This window comes from Corvus brachyrhynchos, unplaced genomic scaffold (assembly GCF_000691975.1).
Source record: "Corvus brachyrhynchos isolate BGI_N302 unplaced genomic scaffold, ASM69197v1 scaffold91, whole genome shotgun sequence".
Taxonomy (NCBI): domain Eukaryota; kingdom Metazoa; phylum Chordata; class Aves; order Passeriformes; family Corvidae; genus Corvus; species Corvus brachyrhynchos.
In genome coordinates this window covers 2,220,411-2,238,020 of record NW_008236442.1, presented here as the reverse complement: position 1 = coordinate 2,238,020, position 17,610 = coordinate 2,220,411, and the positions used below count along the sequence as shown (strand labels likewise).

General features: G+C 43.7%; 1 protein-coding gene across 7 annotated transcripts in view; it reads right to left on the bottom strand.

The window, feature by feature from the left end:
• Positions 1-17,610, bottom strand: part of SLC25A26 (solute carrier family 25 member 26) — an 84,844-nt gene that overhangs the window by 5,344 nt on the left and 61,890 nt on the right. For 3 of the 7 annotated variants that reach the window (XM_008643589.2, XM_017747199.1, XM_017747201.1), the window contains 3 exons: positions 11,616-11,685; positions 3,192-3,256; positions 1,703-1,776 (listed from right to left, as the gene is read on the bottom strand). In XM_008643589.2, coding sequence (XP_008641811.1) covers positions 1,703-1,776; positions 3,192-3,256; positions 11,616-11,685 — 209 coding nt within the window. The remainder of the gene's footprint in view (positions 1-1,702; positions 1,777-3,191; positions 3,257-11,615; positions 11,686-17,610) is intronic. The other 4 variants (XM_017747198.1, XM_017747202.1, XM_017747200.1 and 1 more) reach the window with 3 other exon arrangements.

The window sequence follows — 17,610 nt, the reverse complement described above, 5'->3', positions numbered from 1 at the left end:
TGAAAAGAACACAAACATACATTTTTACTTTCTGCTGTTGGCTGGGGTACGGGGCAGGTTTTCTCAGTCAAATCCAGGCCTCTTCACACCCTTCAGAGCTCAACTTCCACCAGCAGCCGACATGGCCTCACTTCTTCCAGTCCCTTTCAAAACATGCCTTAGAGTCCACCAAGCCATGTAGGACCCCAAACTCATCCACTGCCACATCACCTCATCCCCTCCAAGAGGCAAACCTGAGACAGCCCATCCCTGAGTGTTGCCAGGGGGGACAGCTGGATACCTTCCTGGAATCGGTGTTCAGGAACTTCCTGCAATTTGTTTTGAATTATTTCCCACATGTGTAGAAAGAGGGTTGAACTTTTATTAGCCAGGCAAGCAGAGATCAGATGTTCTGAGAAAGCTGTCCCCCGCAAAGCTGCGATGTGCACAATGCTTCAGGCAACAAAGGTTAAAACAGTGCCCTGAAAGAGTGAGAGGGTTAAAAACCTAGGGAAAATTACAGGGAAAAGCCCCAAGCTTCAAAAAAACCCATTCATTTCTCTTCCAGGCCAAAGGCAGGTGAGACATGAGCCCTGCTGAAGGAAGCACAGGCTGAACTTCATGGACTGGAGAAGTTAAGACATATATTCACTTTCAGAGGCCAACTACTGGTATAAGACACACACTCAAAGAGGACAAGGTAGTGTAAGTGAAGCAGTGTCAGTAAAACTCAATAATAATTTTGACACCTCAAAATGTTGTAGAAACACTAGCAGAAGACTCTGTATTCCTACACTGCTCCAAGGTCAGGAGAGCAATTCTCTGTCTCAGGACTGGACAAAGTGAGGCACTTAAGAGACTGGATGGACATCACCCCAGACTTCCACAGCCGGTCAGAGGAAAGCCCAGAACATTCCTACACTCTGGCTACAGCAGGAAAGCCCTGGAGAGCTGATCTGTGGCTGCTCAGACCTACTCTTTGTACTCAAGCCTGGCTCAGAAAACTTGCGCTTTTGCAATGCGTTCCACACTGCAAAAATCTGGGGCCACGTGCTCAAGGCCAGACCTAACAGGAGGTTCAAAGCACAAGTCAGGGAGCACACGGCTCCCTCCATCTGCTTCAGCTTTTCCCCACGCTGGCATTGCCTGCTCACTTTGCACTTCGCAGCAAGAATGGACAATTGAAAGGAACAGAGGAGACCTTGCTGGTGCTTTCAAATCTAAAGAAATTGCCAGGAGGAGGAAAAACTGTCCATAAGGGGCATGTGGATCCTATGCTGGCCTTTCCCAACACCTCAGGAGAGGTGATTCACACCCCTCAAATAAAACTGTTGTCTTCGCTGCAACGAGATGTGCCTGAATTTAAATGGATACAAATCACAAACGCACACATTCACAGGGAAAAGTCCATCATGGGTTATTAACACAAAGCCACCCTCGCCTCTGACACCTGGAGCTAGGCTTAGAGGTTGGATATATTCCCAACAATGCCCCTTTTCTGTGCTCTTCCCTGGACACTGCCCCCAGCCAGTGCTAAAGTGAGGACACTCAACCTCCCTGAGGAACTTGTTCTTGGCTACCTGACTGTTGCTCCCTGTCCAGGTGTACAGCAATCAAAAGGCTTTTCTGTATGCCAGTATTTAAATATAAACAGATCCCATCCCATCCTCTCACACCCCCTAACACACAGACACACAACCCCTGAGGTGCAGCATGTCCTTACCCTGACAGGCCTTGTGTCCTCCAGATGCCACCAAGGGCAGCCAGAACATTCCCACTGGCATTGCTGGAACCAGCCTGCACCACAGGGAGAGAGAGATTGGGAACTGTTGGCAGAGGTTTAGTTATTTACTGAGCACCTGTCCCTGGTTAGTGCTACATGACAGGAATTACAGACATCCTAACGACCTCCTTACCCCAGGCACAGGCAAAAGCTCCTCGTCTCCAGGAATGAAATAAAGGACACAAAGTGAAACAGAGGCACAGAAGAACAAAGCAATCAAGGTCACAGAGCTGGTTAGTTCAGAACTGGACACCCGGTCCCTTCTGCACTACACTCAGCTCTACATCCAGCAGCTGATTCTGCAGTAAGATATGAATAAAAACACAGTCTCGAAGCACCAACAAGTGACTTTGCTGCTCCTTTAGATTTAAAAGAACCAAAAAAACCCCTGAGTAGTGAAATGCATGTGAAAATTGTCTTGAGTGCAAAACAGAGGACAAACAGCAGGACTAGAGACAATTAAATTCCATGCGTGACCTAGTTAATGTGAGATGACTAATATAAATGGAATGGTCCCAGAACACCTCAGAGCATCCTCATTTCTTTACCTGGTTGCTCAGGAGAGAGGCAGAGATAAATGAAACCCAGTTCTTACAGGTTTATCACTGACACTATCCAAAGACAAAGAAGCTGCAGCAGGCACAAACCAGCAATGACAGATACACAACACAGCAACATGGTGAGCATAGATGTGACTCAGCTGGGGAGGTGCACATTATCAACAAGAAACACCCCAAACTGAGAGACCAGAGCAACAGGGTGAAAAACACCCACAGAAACTTCACAATGCCCATCCTTCACCAACACAACAGCTCTCTTCAGGGCTGGGAGAAAGGCTTTAGGAACATCCACCTGCCAAGGGCTCTTAGCTCTGTGGCTGTCAGCTCTGCTCTGGGTCAATGAGATGATGATGGGAACATCAGACTCAGTAGCAATTTCTAAACTTACTAAACTCACTGAACTTATAAGCAATCTTCCTTCTGCCAACCCCCCATCACAATCTCTGTAGCTTAACTTTGTAGGACAGAAAACCCAGTACCAAGCCCTCCTCAGAAAAGACATACACACACTCTGAATTTTCAAAACAACAGCTGAATAAATCCCTGATGGGCAATTTAACTTTGGGTGTCTGACTCTGCAAGGCTTTTCTCCTAAAGACACTGCATGAGATTCTGGAAGCTGAGCACAAGCCCAAGTCTGTTTCAGACAGCTCCTTTGGGAAAGGACCAGAGAGGAGCATTCAAGGAAAGGAACACAACAATTTCATTAGTTCTGCATGCAGTGCCTGTTCACATCTACTCCTGCCTTCGAGGACAAGACCAGAAATGATTATTAATAGGTGCTGGATTTCAGTCTGTAACGACCCTACAGAAACCCTGGAATACCCAGGCCATTCACCAGCCTGTCTGGTGGCCTCGTTCACTCTTACCTTTGCCAACATAATTCTCGTCTTTGCTACGTCGAGAGGTGTGGTGACTGCAGCTGCAAATCCACCTGAGAAAATTAAAATACCAAGCACAAGTGAGACATTGTTGTGTGAATATAAATGCCACACTGCCTATAATTCCCAGGGCTGTGGTCAACACTGCTCTGTTATTAATGCCCACAGCACGTTCCCTCACGTCAGAGCCCAGGTACGTCTGTCCAAGGTCTGTACACAGACCTTGTTACTGTGTATTGACTTTAGAAAACAGCTCTCTGCTGGTTAACTGTAAATCCAAACATCCCCGGGGGCATTACTGTCTTTTTGTTCTGGACTCTGTACATATACGAACATATGAAGGTTGCAAGGATAACAGATTCCACTTCCAACATCTACAGCAAGTTTGGAAGGAAGAAACTGCTTACTCATTTGCAGAGATGGGAAAATAAACCAGTCACACTGTGTTCTGCCTAGAGAATTAAAGTCTGACCATGTAAATGCTAGAAAGATAGAAACATGTTCTGTATCTGAAACACATATGCTTGGGCTCCTCAGTAGATAGACACAAACTGGATCTGGGACTGTTTCAAAGAAAAAAGACAAGTCAGTGTTTGGGATGGAGCTCATCTCCAACAGATTAAATCAGCTCCACTTTGGATAACAACAATGTGAAGCTGCCCAAGGGTCTTAGAAAACTGTCAGAAGTCTGCTGCCACAAGTGCCATCTTACCCTCAGGGGCATTTTTATTCTCTACTCACTCCCAAACTTCACCCTTGGAGCTCATTACTGTCACTTGCCACAGCCAGCTCAGCTGTGACTTTCCTCCTGAAAGCCAGAAATCTTCAGCTTATCCATCTGCATGTCTCATCCCCAAACATGTGTGTGTCTGGCTCTGTATTTTAACCCTGTGACTACAGCCTGGCCTCTTGTGCTATCTAGGGACCAACTTTGCTGCTTTTCCTCCCAGGATTTTATTCCCTTTGCCTTATTTCCCCATCCTAAAATCAACTCTAATCTTTCCCTCCTCTGTTCAAAATATTTCAAAAGAGTAATTCATGCTGAGGAAGAGCCAAAGTGAAGGAAACTTCTGAAATGCAGGAGCAGCAGTAAGTGAAGAATGAAAGGGGAAGAAAGGGGGGAGAAAAGAGAGCAAGAGACTAGTTCTGAAATCTTTCTTCTTCCTCCTAATTTTTTTTTTCCTCTGGAGCTTGTATAAATCCTGTATCTGCTACAGCTGGGAACAAAGTGACTCCAAAGACTGAAGCCTACACAGTACCCAGGGAATAAGCCAAAAATAATCTGTTTTCTGTTCCAAGTTTTATGGAATGTAGAAAAATTGATCTCTCCTTTCTTGGGATGGGAGAGGGGGGAAAAAACATTTCTTCTAAAATCTGTAAAGTAATAAAAAATCCATTTTCCCTGCTGGCTTGTGTTTTTACCTGCATCTCTCTCTCTCAACCACCTTAACTTGAACATATTAAACCTCTGTTTTCCGACGGAGGAGGCTGGGCCAGCTGGCACCCTACTTGACTTCTTACAGTTCATTAAGGAATGTCCCATGACAGTTCAGGAGATGCAGTAAGGCACATGTGCAGTCCCCTGGATCTCAAACAAGAACAGCAGGAAAGCTGAGTTAGTGAACAGCCCAAATGCCTGGTTTAGGAGCAGCTTCCACTCCCATTAGGTTGGCCCATGTGGTTCACTATGCCGGAAGCTTTCTAGCAGTGATACCTCACTAAAAAGCAGAAAAAATGGGCTGTATTCAAGAAGTCAAAGCAGAAACTATGAGCAAGTTAAACTAAATTCCAGTCAATTCTTGGACCTTCTTTAAGGTCAGAAAATCCTTTTATTGTGAGCCAGTTTTTGCGTAAGTGACCAAAAGGCTTTGAGAGAATGGTCTGGATAGAAACTTTGGTACTCATGTCAGCAATGTATTTTTAGAATGGTAAAAAATAATCTCCATGGAAAATAGTGGCTTTACAAGTCTGGATGTAGAAGCCCTTCCTTTGCCCACAGACCAAGCTAAAATTAAACAGTGAACCACATGGCTGTCAGGCCTGTGTCAAGCAAAAAAATCACAAAGCATCACCCAGCTCTGATGGCAACACTTTAGTCAGACTAACTTATGTCCCTTATCAGATCTCTGTAACTTTTTTTATGCATTTATTCCTGAGAGTTTCTTATTGGCAGCAGCTTCAGTCTTGGCTGATAAGAGTGATTAGAACAAACACAATTTATCCTGGCATGATGTTCCCAAATTCTTATCTAAAAAGTTTAATCAAGGCTGATTGGTTTTCATTTTTTCCCCAGCTGACATCTGGATCTTCCCTACTCTTTTGTTACTAAATTTCAGTGTTTCTTTTTTCATCACTGGGAAGTATTTGGTACAGATTTACCAATCAATTCAGAATGGCAACAGCAACAATAAAATGCTTCATAAGCACAACAAGCAGCAGAATAGCGGCTAAATTAAAAGCAAGTTTGTATATGCTTGACAAAAACATGAGATTAAAGCTAGCATTTGTTGGGGACTGCTTTTTATTGAAGACAGAGTCTGACAAAATGAATATTCTCCAGCCTTAACTCTAAATCTTCAAGATAATTTTACAGTGACCTCTTAAAGCTTAGTACAGAGGTACCCAGGAACAGGATAAAGGAACTTAAAACTTGACTGCTTCCAATCACCAGATTGATACAACAGATGCAAACTGTCTGTTCATTGAAAATAGGAGGGCTGTGCAGTGCACTAATACACCATAGGGCCCAATGGATCTTTAAATCACTTATTTATTAAATAAATCATTCAATTCCTGCTCTCACTGAACTCACCAAGAACTGCCACATGAGGCTGGAGTCTGCTCCACTAATCAGCAACCAGGAAAAGCATCAGAGTATCAGGTGGACAAGAAAGGCCCAAACACATCCAGACTCCCACTCCTAAACCATCCTGGTTTCTCTGCAGAGCTGATGGAGAAAAAGGCACCTTTGCAGGCAGTCTGTGTCCAGGCTCATTCACCAACTCAGTCTTGGAGAAGGCTCCTTTCTCCCTTGCCCTAGACAGATCTGGGGATGACTTGGGCTCAGCAAACATGCATAAAGATGGATTTTCACATGGGAGAAGGCTCTTGGCTCTTTAGTACTTCTAGCAGAGTGACAAATTCCTCTATTGGGAAAATAAACCTTCGTGCAGTAGTGGAAAATTCATCACCCATCTTCCAAGAAGTTACAATGGTCACTGTACATTCACACATCAGCTGAGCAGCCAAACTTTACCAAGTCAGGATGTTAAACAGAAAATCCCCCTGCTACTCACACTTTCCCAGTGACCAGTCCTTGATGGAAGTGCTGGTGACAGACATCTGCAGAAAATGATTACAGAGCTGATGGAGAAAAAGGCACCTTTGCAGGCAGTCTGTGTCCAGGCTCATTCACCAACTCAGTCTTGGAGAAGGCTCCTTTCTCCCTTGCCCTAGACAGATCTGGGGATGACTTGGGCTCAGCAAACATGCATAAAGATGGATTTTCACATGGGAGAAGGCTCTTGGCTCTTTAGTACTTCTAGCAGAGTGACAAATTCCTCTATTGGGAAAATAAACCTTCGTGCAGTAGTGGAAAATTCATCACCCATCTCCCAAGAAGTTACAATGGTCACTGTACATTCACACATCAGCTGAGCAGCCAAACTTTACCAAGTCAGGATGTTAAACAGAAAATCCCCCTGCTACTCACACTTTCCCAGTGACCAGTCCTTGATGGAAGTGCTGGTGACAGACATCTGCAGAAAATGATTTACCTTTATTTGGCAATAAGAATAAAAAGACTTGAAGACTTAAGATATTCCCCATGGTTGCTGCTGGCACTTTCTACCATTTTAGCTGTCATACACAACTAAAAGCATCAGAGCAGAGTGAAATACTTCACCTGGGAACAATTCATAACCCTAGGTTCTCGCAGCCTGTAGAATTTGCTGCTACAGGAAAAGGTACACAATCCTCAAATAAGATCCTATGAAGGGAGGAAGACAAGTTCTCCTTCAGTTTTGGCGTCTTGCTTTTCTGTACCATTTTAACTTCTCCTCCCCTTTTCACAAGGGTCCAGGGAATCATTCTGGCCATTACAGGGGTTCTCCCTGACTCTGAGTTCCTGTCATACAGCCAGACCCCCGCTTTCTATTCTGCAATACCAGTCCTGTTCTGTAGGTCAAGCTCACTTCAAGAGACAGCAATTTGTTCCTTGTTGGAATTAGTTCATCTTAGGAAAAGAAAAAAAATTCCAGTGGAACTGTACTATTGGCTTTCTTCATTATTACTTTCTGTACTGACATCTGGAGATTACCCAGGACCGATTCAGGATCACATCCCAATTTCCAGGTTGAAAAACTGAGTGGCTCAGGTCCAACGCTAAATCTCACAGCATCCTCTTACACTGACTGATTTCCAAGTTCACAAATGGTCTTTTTCAGAACTCTTCAATCAATAAGTTCTTATTTGAACTTTTATTTTACTGATACCATGTTAAATTTTTTTAAAAGGAAGTTATTCTGGCCCTTTATCAGCGTGGGAACACCACCTGCCTAAAGTAGAGCGAAGTGATCTGAGAACGTCTTTGGATTTCAGCAGAAATACCAAGACAAAGCACTGCACCCTCCAGAGATTTAACCAATTCAGGGTTAGGAGCATGTTCCAAGCAGACTCTGCAGGGAAATCTTGAGAACTACTCAAAAATTTATTCAGAGCTATAGAGTTAAAGAGGCTTTTAGACACAGTGTGTAATCTTGTCAGAGCTGATTAGATCAAAACAAAAGTGATGGGAAATCCTCCCTGTTAATGTGCAAAAAGCTCTCGTTAGTGCATTATGACTCACTGGACTTGCACCTCCATTCCTGGTGACTTTGTCACCACACAGCATTAATTATTCATGTTAAGCCACACTTTTTCTTATGGCAGTGACAAAGAAGGCAGCTTAACAGGGGCAATTTTCAGTCACATTAAATGGACATTAGGTTCTTTGACAAGCTGGGGATCACCTTGCTGCTCCAGGGCAGTATTCTTCTTTCCCAACAGCTAATACCCAATGGCAGGATTTCCTTGCCACTGACCTACTTCCATGGAGAACACAGGAAACCCACACAGAAGCTCTCCTGGGATAGCCTGCCTTGGTACACTGCAGGGCTGGGGTAGTCCAGCCAGGCAGTCTAAATCCAGAGAACACTTGAGCATGGGGTGAAACCAGAACCATGTCTGTATGGGGACATGCTTCCCTCCTCTGCCTCCATACCCTGCCCAGATCTGGGGTGGTGTCCAAACAGTTCAGACACGAGGCAAGGTTTGGTTAAAACACAACCTCAGGCTTAGTTTGGTTAAAACACAGCCTCAGGCTTAAAATCTCGTTTAGATCTACCCTTGGGTTCTTCCCCACTGACTGCTCAGGTATCACCTTTTCCCACTCCCTGGCTGCTCCAAACATCTCTGTTAAGACACCAAAGATGATGATAAAGCTGGACAAGGCACTGAGGGATTAAATTATTAACAGATGAGTCAGAGAGGATTCCAAATCTCTAATATTTATGTTCATGCCTATTATATTTCCATTAAAAGCCCATGGATCACATACATCTATCTTACATATGAGGGCTCAATACGGCAGCGTTGGGCCTCTTGCAGCACTTTGGCTGAAACTGCTGCCATTTCACAGGCACTGGGGATGCAATTCAACAGATTGTTGCTCTTGGTTCTGTCTTCACCAAATAGTTATAACCAACTCATACAGACACACACATGTGTGTGTGCCATAAAGGGAAGCTAAACAGGACTTTTCTTTCAGTTTCTTTCAGCTTATTACCCTGCCCCTCAGGACCTCTAACATATTTTTAGAAAGTATTGAATTCAAGCAAAGAACACAGGAGAAAAGCCTGTCTGTGTGATTTCACCATCCCACCACCACCATGGTGGCTTTTGGCAGCATATCTGTGTGCAAAGGTTGTTTTTTGGATAACATTTGCCTTTTAAGGTTTATAACACAGTGATTTTAAATCACTTCTATGCACATATCCACCTTGTTTTATTCCCAGCGAACTGATGGGGTTTTAATTTTTTTGTTTTGGGATGGAAAGAAAGGGATAAAGAGTTTGGTTGGCTTTTTCTTCCCTCATCTGAAGCTACATGTAGGTAGTCAATAATTTTTAACTCTGGAATCCATTGTTCAGAATGCAGGAAATTATTGTTCCACTGCCTCCCCTCAGCAAAAAGGCTAAATATTTTCAGTGAAATAGAATGGATGTGGTACCAGAATAGATCAATATCAGAGCCAGCTTGTTCCATACCTCAGGGGGAGGCAATGGAGACAGAAGGGAAGGTTCTGATCCAAAAAGAGTTCAACCTCCTAAGCTTTGAAGCAGGTCGTCAAAGGACACATGAGAAAGGAAGATTACAATACTGCTGGTGAAAAGGAAAGAATAGGGAGACAAAGCACAGAGAAGAAAAACCAGGCTGAAGGAAGGATAACTCAGAGAATATTCATCCTCACCAATTACAACATGATCTACAAATTACGACTCCAGCTCTTCAAAGATTCGTGCTTGGGGAATAGAGTCTAGGAAGGCAACCAGGCCAAGTGTCTCATCTACCACCACATGGACCTGGAAGTCTCTGTGCTGCTCCAGGACCTAGTGTCTCCTCCAACACCAAGTGTTGGTGCCCCCAGTGTGTGCCAAAGGACAGTGAGCACATGTCCATGCACAGCTGTGCCTCTGGACGCTCCTTCTGCAAGATTTCTGCTAGAAAAGGAGCAGACAGTGCTGAACATCCATTAAATAGTAGCAAGTCCAAGCACAACTGGTCAGAATTATGACATACAGAGAAGGAATTGGAGGCACTGGGCTAAATTTCCAGCTGAGACACCAAATTGGACCTCAGGAAATTACTCTGCAAGGCCTTGGGTAAATCAGATAACCTTTCCAGCTCTCTGAACATGCCTGAATGCAGTTTTTGTATCAATCTAACTGTAAAGAAATCAACAGAGGTAATGATCCCCATCACACCTGCAGACATACAGATTGAATTTTAAAGCATTTTTAGTCTGTTAGCTTGATTTGTTTCAAAAGAAAAATGAAAGATCTGCTTCATTTGCTCTTATTTTGTTTGCACTGACTGATGAAGTCAGTGTAAAATCCAACAGCAGGATCTTAAGCAGAATAAAACTCCCTTCCCATCAACATAAACAGAAAAAATACAGCTGGACAAGACCACAAGAGGTCACCTAAAATATTCTCTCGGCCCCAAAATGGAATCAGTTCTACCTAAACCATTCCCTCACTGCTCACACACCCAATCTACTTAACTCTGTGCAGCAACAGCCACACTGCCTCCCCTCAGCTGTGCAGTTTCTGTGCCCTTCAAAATGAAGCCTCAGTCTCTGCTGGAATTCTGCTGCTATTAATACTTCATTTCCCCTAACAGAACTTATTTTTAAAAAACTACATACAGTGTAATGACTCTGATTTTGTAAGCTATCAAAGAACAAGCTTTGCTTTTGATAATCTCTTTTTCAAGAAATGCTATAATTTCTCTTTAAACAGGATTTATTTTTTCCACATATTCTCTTACTGGTTTGGAATCTCAACATGTATTTTAGCTCCGTGGGGAAAAAGCTCTGGCTATCCATCCCTTTACTATTAATCTGTTTTTTCTATTAAGACAGTTGAATCTCTCCTCCCACAAACTTGTCAGCTATACTGATGAGTCATTAATTGATTCTTTTCCCCTCTTTTTGTTTTTTTGGGAACAAGTACAGTAGGCTAAAATCAAGCAAGAAGACTACTGAAAAATTCAATTAACTTCTGGCTTGTTTGGTAATAAATAGTGCAGTATTGTATTCTGCCACTCTTTATTCTTGTTGTAGTGTCTGGAGACTGCCCAGATGTTTCATCCTCTGGGTTTTTTTGCTGAAGAAGGTATTGCCTCCAGGCTGAGCAGTGCTGGCCCTCTGCTCTCCTGCCTCTAGTTAATCTATGTGGCTGTCAGAGCTGTCACAGGAATGGTGAATCACGGCCTCTGCAATCACTTCAGCCCCTGGGGAAGTGCTCAGAGCGAACAGCTGCACAAACCCCCACCCAAGCAAGGTTTCTCCTGGATGAGGATTTTACAAATCAACTTTGAAATAATCACAAAGCCTGACTGACAGGGCCACAGTTTTTAAATAACAGAAATTTGTCAAAAACAAATTGGTTGTCTTTCAAACAGACACCCTAGTTGAGGTTTTTTTTTTCTTCTCTTTCCTTTGCTGACTTTCGTATTTCCAAACAACTGGATCCGTTTTCTTCTAAACAAACTTGAATTACAAAGGAATGTTGTTCTGCTATACTTAATAGATTTGCACATTTTTCCCTTTCTTCTTTAGTCTTTCCCAGTATAACATGTAATCCTTTGCACCTGCAAAAGCTCCACAGACTGCTGACTGCCAAGAATCCACCACGTGACCCTGCTTCCATGACCAGAGATCCTGTGTTTAAAGAGAAAGGAAAATAAAAAGTTATTAAATGCTTGAATCTATCTGATCCCCATGTGAGTTAACTCTGAGGATGGGAAATTAAGAGAAAAGCTATTTTTGTGGCATTTTTGAGTGATGTAATAAGTGATTTTTCCCAAGGAACTTGTGTATTTGAACAAGCAGATGGAGTGAGAAAGACGTCTGGAACTGAGGAGGGCTTGAAGCAAATTGCTTTCAGGGAATTCATATGTATGTATTTAAGCCTGTGGCCATGCAACTTTGCAAATATTTTGTGAATTTATTTTCTTTTTGGCAGATAAAACAGCACAAAGCAAAACACTGAGCAGGAGAGTGGCATGCAAGAACCAGTATCAGCTCAGCCTCGATGTACCCAAGGCTCCCATTTAAAATGAACAGCTTCCACTACCACCAGATACAAGTCCTGTTTGCTCCCCTACATTTCTTAAACCAACCCTTCCCCTCACACTGCCCAAAAACCCCCATCATTAAGAAATTACTCTTCTCACTCCCATTATGTCCCAAAGCAGGTGTGTCTCTGTTTTTCACTTGGTGTCATTAGGGACCACACACCCTCCTCTCCATGGCTCCCACACACCCTGCTCCCATCCATTAACTCACAGCAGCGTTTAAACACACACATTTAAAGCCCCAGCTAAACAGTGCCTTCCAAAAACACCTCTCAAGTCACGTCACACTATTTGATGAGCCTGGTCAGTACCAGCAGCAAAGGCCAGTCTGCTGGGAGGGGTTTACCGTGGCAGCTACAGTCACTGTGTTCTCTCCTCCTTCACCCTGCTCCATCACCCCTTTCCCATCTCCTGAAACACTTCACACTGGAAGCTGTCTGGAGGAGAGGTTTCCGGTTTATGACGTGAGGATCAGTACTGAGCAAAAAGGGATGGGATCCACGGCCCTTCTGAGGCCCACCACAGAGAAATCAGCAATTTTATTTTATAGCTGTGACATTCTACTTTTTAAAGACATGTTACTTCTGTACTATAAAATTTTCTTAAAAGCAACTGGATAGCCGTGCTAGGCTGAGATACTGCTCTTGGGCTCCTGGTCTGCAGTGCAGCCACTTCCTGCTAGAGCAGGAGAATCCTTCTCTTGTTTGCTGACTCTTCATTTAACATGCTGTCCTTGTGACTCGCTTCTTCCAACTTGGCTGGTGGTTATATTTCAGTTGAATGTTTTAAAAATCAAACTGTTCAAGCAACAATGGCCAGCCACAATGTTGTTTGGTACCCTGCCACAGCTAAATAGCTGCAGCTCTGCTGTACGAAAGCACTGAAGGGGTTCCAGCCTCTTTAATGCTAGCCATTCTTTTCCTGGTGTTTTCGGTATGGGCTGCTATTCTGCTGTCACCCACAGCAGAAACTGATTTTCATCTCATAAATAAATAAATAGAGATTCATAATTCTTCAAAACCATAATATGCTTTTCTGGAATAACTTACAGTCTTTGGACACACAGTTCTCTTGCAACTCAGTCCTGATGGAAGAAGGACACACACTCTCTTAGACAAACTACCTTCCAGAGTATCTGGGTGTTGTCAAAGCATAAATCCCACTTTCAGCACCCATTTGCAAAACACTTCAGGTGCTTAAGAAACCTTGAATTGAAAGTCAGGGTTCAGAAACTGAGCTGCTGGAGCCACAGCTTTCTTTTGATAAAAACAGAATTACTGTATTTTTTAATTAAACATTCTCCAAACATCTGTACATCTACAGATAAACCCGCGAACCCAGAACAGTTACTGCTGCCATGTAAAAATGCACTGTGGAAGAGCTGCTGAAGGACTAAGAGGAAAACCAGCCCATTAATTCAGACGTTCATGGCTTTGCCAGAAGCCCAGCATATTCTCAGTCATGATGGGGTTTTATGTTAATGTCATTGTCCGAAGAAGAGGGAAAAGGTCATTCTGATTTCTTGGCATGTAGCTCTAAAATCTAGTTTCTGATAAAGCCTGGCTTCCTAGTGCAGCTCTGCACAAAGAGCCTCTGCCAAGCAAGGCAAACGGTGATGAATTCCCATCCATTATGCCTGCAAATTGACAACAGGTATTTGCAACAGTCATGCAATATGGAAAATGGTTTAAAAGGGTGGAGCCAGCAACAGTTCAATTGAATTAGGGAAAAGGAGAATTGAGGCTGGAGAACAGGAAGCAAATTCCCCAACAGTGAGGTCTACTGAAGCGCGGAGCCAGCCTCCCCAGGGAGGAGAGGAAAGCCCTCTCCTTTGAGTCATTTAAAAATAGATTGGAGAAGGCACTCAAGACTGTACTGTGGGGAATAATCCTGCGCTGGCAAGGGCAAGATGAGATGACTTCATGTGTTTCTTTCCATCTCAAATTTCGGTGATTCACCCAGAGCTCCAAACCTGAACATGCAGAAGAGCAAGAGGGAAGCACGGCATGAGGACATGATCCTGGAGGAAGTCAAGAGGAACAAGTGTCACAGGGCCAAGAGGACCAGCAGGACTCTGGTCCAAATTCTTTCTAACCACACGATGCTGTGGGCCAGGATGATGTGCTGGAGGTAACACATGTTTTCTCTCATAGCCCGTGGACCAACTAATTGACAGGGCTTTGTGGTAAGTCAGGCCTGTAAGTTCTTCAAAAACACTCACCCTTTGAGTGGGTTTAAATACCATTAAAACAGGGCAATGCACAGAAGGTGTTAGAGGTTTTTAGATTACTATAAAACCAGGGCCTTGTTCCTGGAAAGAAACATAGGATCCATATACAGATCTCCCCAAAACACTGACTTTAAACAAAATTGCTGGTTACTGCAGTGATACAGTGCTTAGAGCACACTCTGCCATCCTAGATGCTGCACAGAAGCAGAAGAGCCTTCCACTTGGGAGGATAATAGCAAGAGCTCAGGTCAGGCAGAGCTCAGAGCCCAAGGGGGGCAGCTCAGAGGCTCCAAAAAAGGGCAGCAGTGCCCATGTAATGCCTGCAGAAGCCCCAACGACACTGCTCTCTCTCCACATGCTCCTGCAACGTAAAACACAATCCAGGAATTATGAGCAACACGACTGCAGCAGTTGGCTCAGCTTGGGTTCCCCACCACCATCACCAAAAAGCCTTCTACCTGCTCACACTGTGCTCCTGCTGCAGAAGGCTGCAGAGGATAACCTGACTTTTCCAGGGCAATACCCATTCTCACTAGCATTCGCAGCCTAGGAAAGCAAAATGACAAGGAGCACATTACATGAAAGTGGCCGCCATGCCAAGCCTGTGTCATGTGTATTCTATTAAGCGGAAGGCTGAATAGAAGACTTTGTTTTCTACTTCAAAGGACCCCATCCCAATCTCTCTCTCTCTCTTCCCTTATGAATAACAAATTGGAAATAAATCTTCTGGCTGAAGCGCATGGAAACTCATACAGTTGGGGCCCTCTGCAGCTTCCCAGCTCAATCACATGTTCATTTTTTTTGTAAACACTTTTCTGTGATATATATGTAAATCTCGCTGTGCATTGCTACACCATGTAAAGCAATACAGCGGGTGTGGCCTCAGGGGATGGGACACAGTGGGAAGCCTGACTGCATATTTCCAATTATTCACAGGGATAATGTTCACAGAGAAGGGTCAAGTTTTATTCGTGGGCAGAACCCTATTTTTCTTCCTAGCAATCCCATTTCTTACTGCTCCATAGGCCAGTGTCCCCTAATTCTCACCACAAACATTATTTAGCTCTTTTGATACTGAGGAAAAAAGGACACCCTATTTTTTTGGGCAGAGGGAGCATTGGAAAAGTCACTCTCAGGATATACCAAAGGCCATTCAATCTAAAAACAAAAAAAGAAAATACTACTTTTTTCCTTCTGTCCATGTTTGTGGGCAGCAAATACATCCCCCTGCTTTTAAATACTGCGGGTAAGTATTTGGTGCCCACAAACGTGGACTCCTCAGAGTGCTGAGGACACCTGGCCTCCAGATGGCCAATAACCTTTGACCAGTGCACACAACTCTTACCTGTGCATGCCTGTCACCTTTGCCACGCATTTGTAGTAAAAGTTTGTGGCAAAAATCAGCTGTCAGCTTTGTGTTCTCAACGCAGCCAGGTCATGGTCTATATTCAGGACATCTAAGCTTTGGTAATCCAGGAAAATGCAATACTCACACTTCTCTCAAACCTGATGACCAGCCCAACACCGCCAATGCTGCAGGAAGCATCACAGAGAATGAGACATCTCTGCCATGGCCTTGCTATTCTTCAAGCCAGAACTCGTGGCATACACTACACTTGAGGCCTGCAGCTGAATAAATATTACAATTCACTCCAATGATAAGTATCTATAGTATCTCTATGTACCCCTCTGTTCACAACAGTGTTCAACTTCATGATAACGGGGGAGAAAAAAATCAGTACAAATTAATCACATGGATCTGTGTGCATGTGCGGTCCTGCAGACTGAGGAAAGAAAAGCAATTTTCATGTTTGCCTTTCCTACTAGGGATTTTACTCACAACGTGGCATTCTGCATGGCTGACCCTTACAGATGCATGGCACATTAGCTACAGGAGAAGCAAAAAATTCACAAGTTGATTGCAGTTTCTATACATAAAGTCAACACGGAACAAAGAACCGAAAGTCCTCCTCAGTGGATTTTTATGTGCATATGTGCAGCATATGGGCAAGTACATGTGTATATTATCTTGCAGGAAACATGCAAGCCCAAACATGGGAAAAATTCAATGATCTAAGTTCACTGTTGACATAAATGCTGAGACTCCATTTGCACTAATGGAGTTGTGCTCACTTACGCCAGTACTGAATTCAGTCCTAGAATTAAACCCACCCAAATCCTAGATAAATTGAAAGAGAACAAAAGTTGGCCTATATGCAAGAGCGTATTTTTCATGTTAAAAGCATTTCATTCCCTTTTTCTGCCCATATAATACTGCATTGATGTCTGTGACCCATTTGGATGTAAATCAAAATGGATGTGCTAAAAGCCTGGTTAAAAGGAAATGTTCTTCGAAACAGCGTTCCCATGGCAAGGCAGAACAGCTACACCCAGTTTCCGTGGCACAAAGGGACATACAGGGAGGGAAAAAGCACTTCTAAAAAATCACTTCAAAGCCAGCAGGGTTTTCCTTGAGTACCTGCACTGCTACTGCCTAATAGATCTGTGCTTCATAAGTGTGTGTGAATAAATTACATGGAAGGATTACATAAATCTGCTAAGATTCTTCAGCAAATAACAAGTGTCCAAATAAACTCCTTGATATTCAAACATCCCCAGATGTCATTGGCAAGCTCAGCAACTTCTAGAGAACCTCTTGTGGCCTGGGCATGACCAAGAGCATCACAATCTGGCTCTGTATCTATGGACTGTGTAAGCCTGTTTTCCTCTGGTCTGTTTAAATGCTGCATTGATGATCCAAGGCCATCTGACTTTTCCCAAACGTGCCTGCAGTGCTGTGAGCAAGGGTTGCATTTGTTTCTCTCCCTTTGGTGCAGATGGTGTGCAGCATTCCTTGGGCTGTGCCCCAGGACAGCGTGAATGACACTTATTGTGGCAGCAATAAAGCCAGGGCTGTTTGCTCAACAGCTGTTGGGTGCATTGTTCCTTTGTGAGAAAAATGCAGCCGCTCTGCTCATGGCATGGACGCGTTACATCCCGCCCCCAAACGCCCCGTGCAAAGCTGTTTTCCTGATTCAGCACCTAAGCAAATGGCAGACAGTGTTATTTAACCATTAGGACTTAATCCCAAAATCAGCCCAACTGTTACTCAAAGAGGGAGCGAGGCATGGTAGAACACTTACTACACTGCCTGCAAGGAAATGGCTTTAAAGCTGGGCCTGGGTTTCATTTACTCTTGACTTACATGCAGCTGAGCACAGAGGAAAGAAATACTAGACTTCTCCAGGAAAAAAGGAAAACAGTCACCTACCTGTAGAG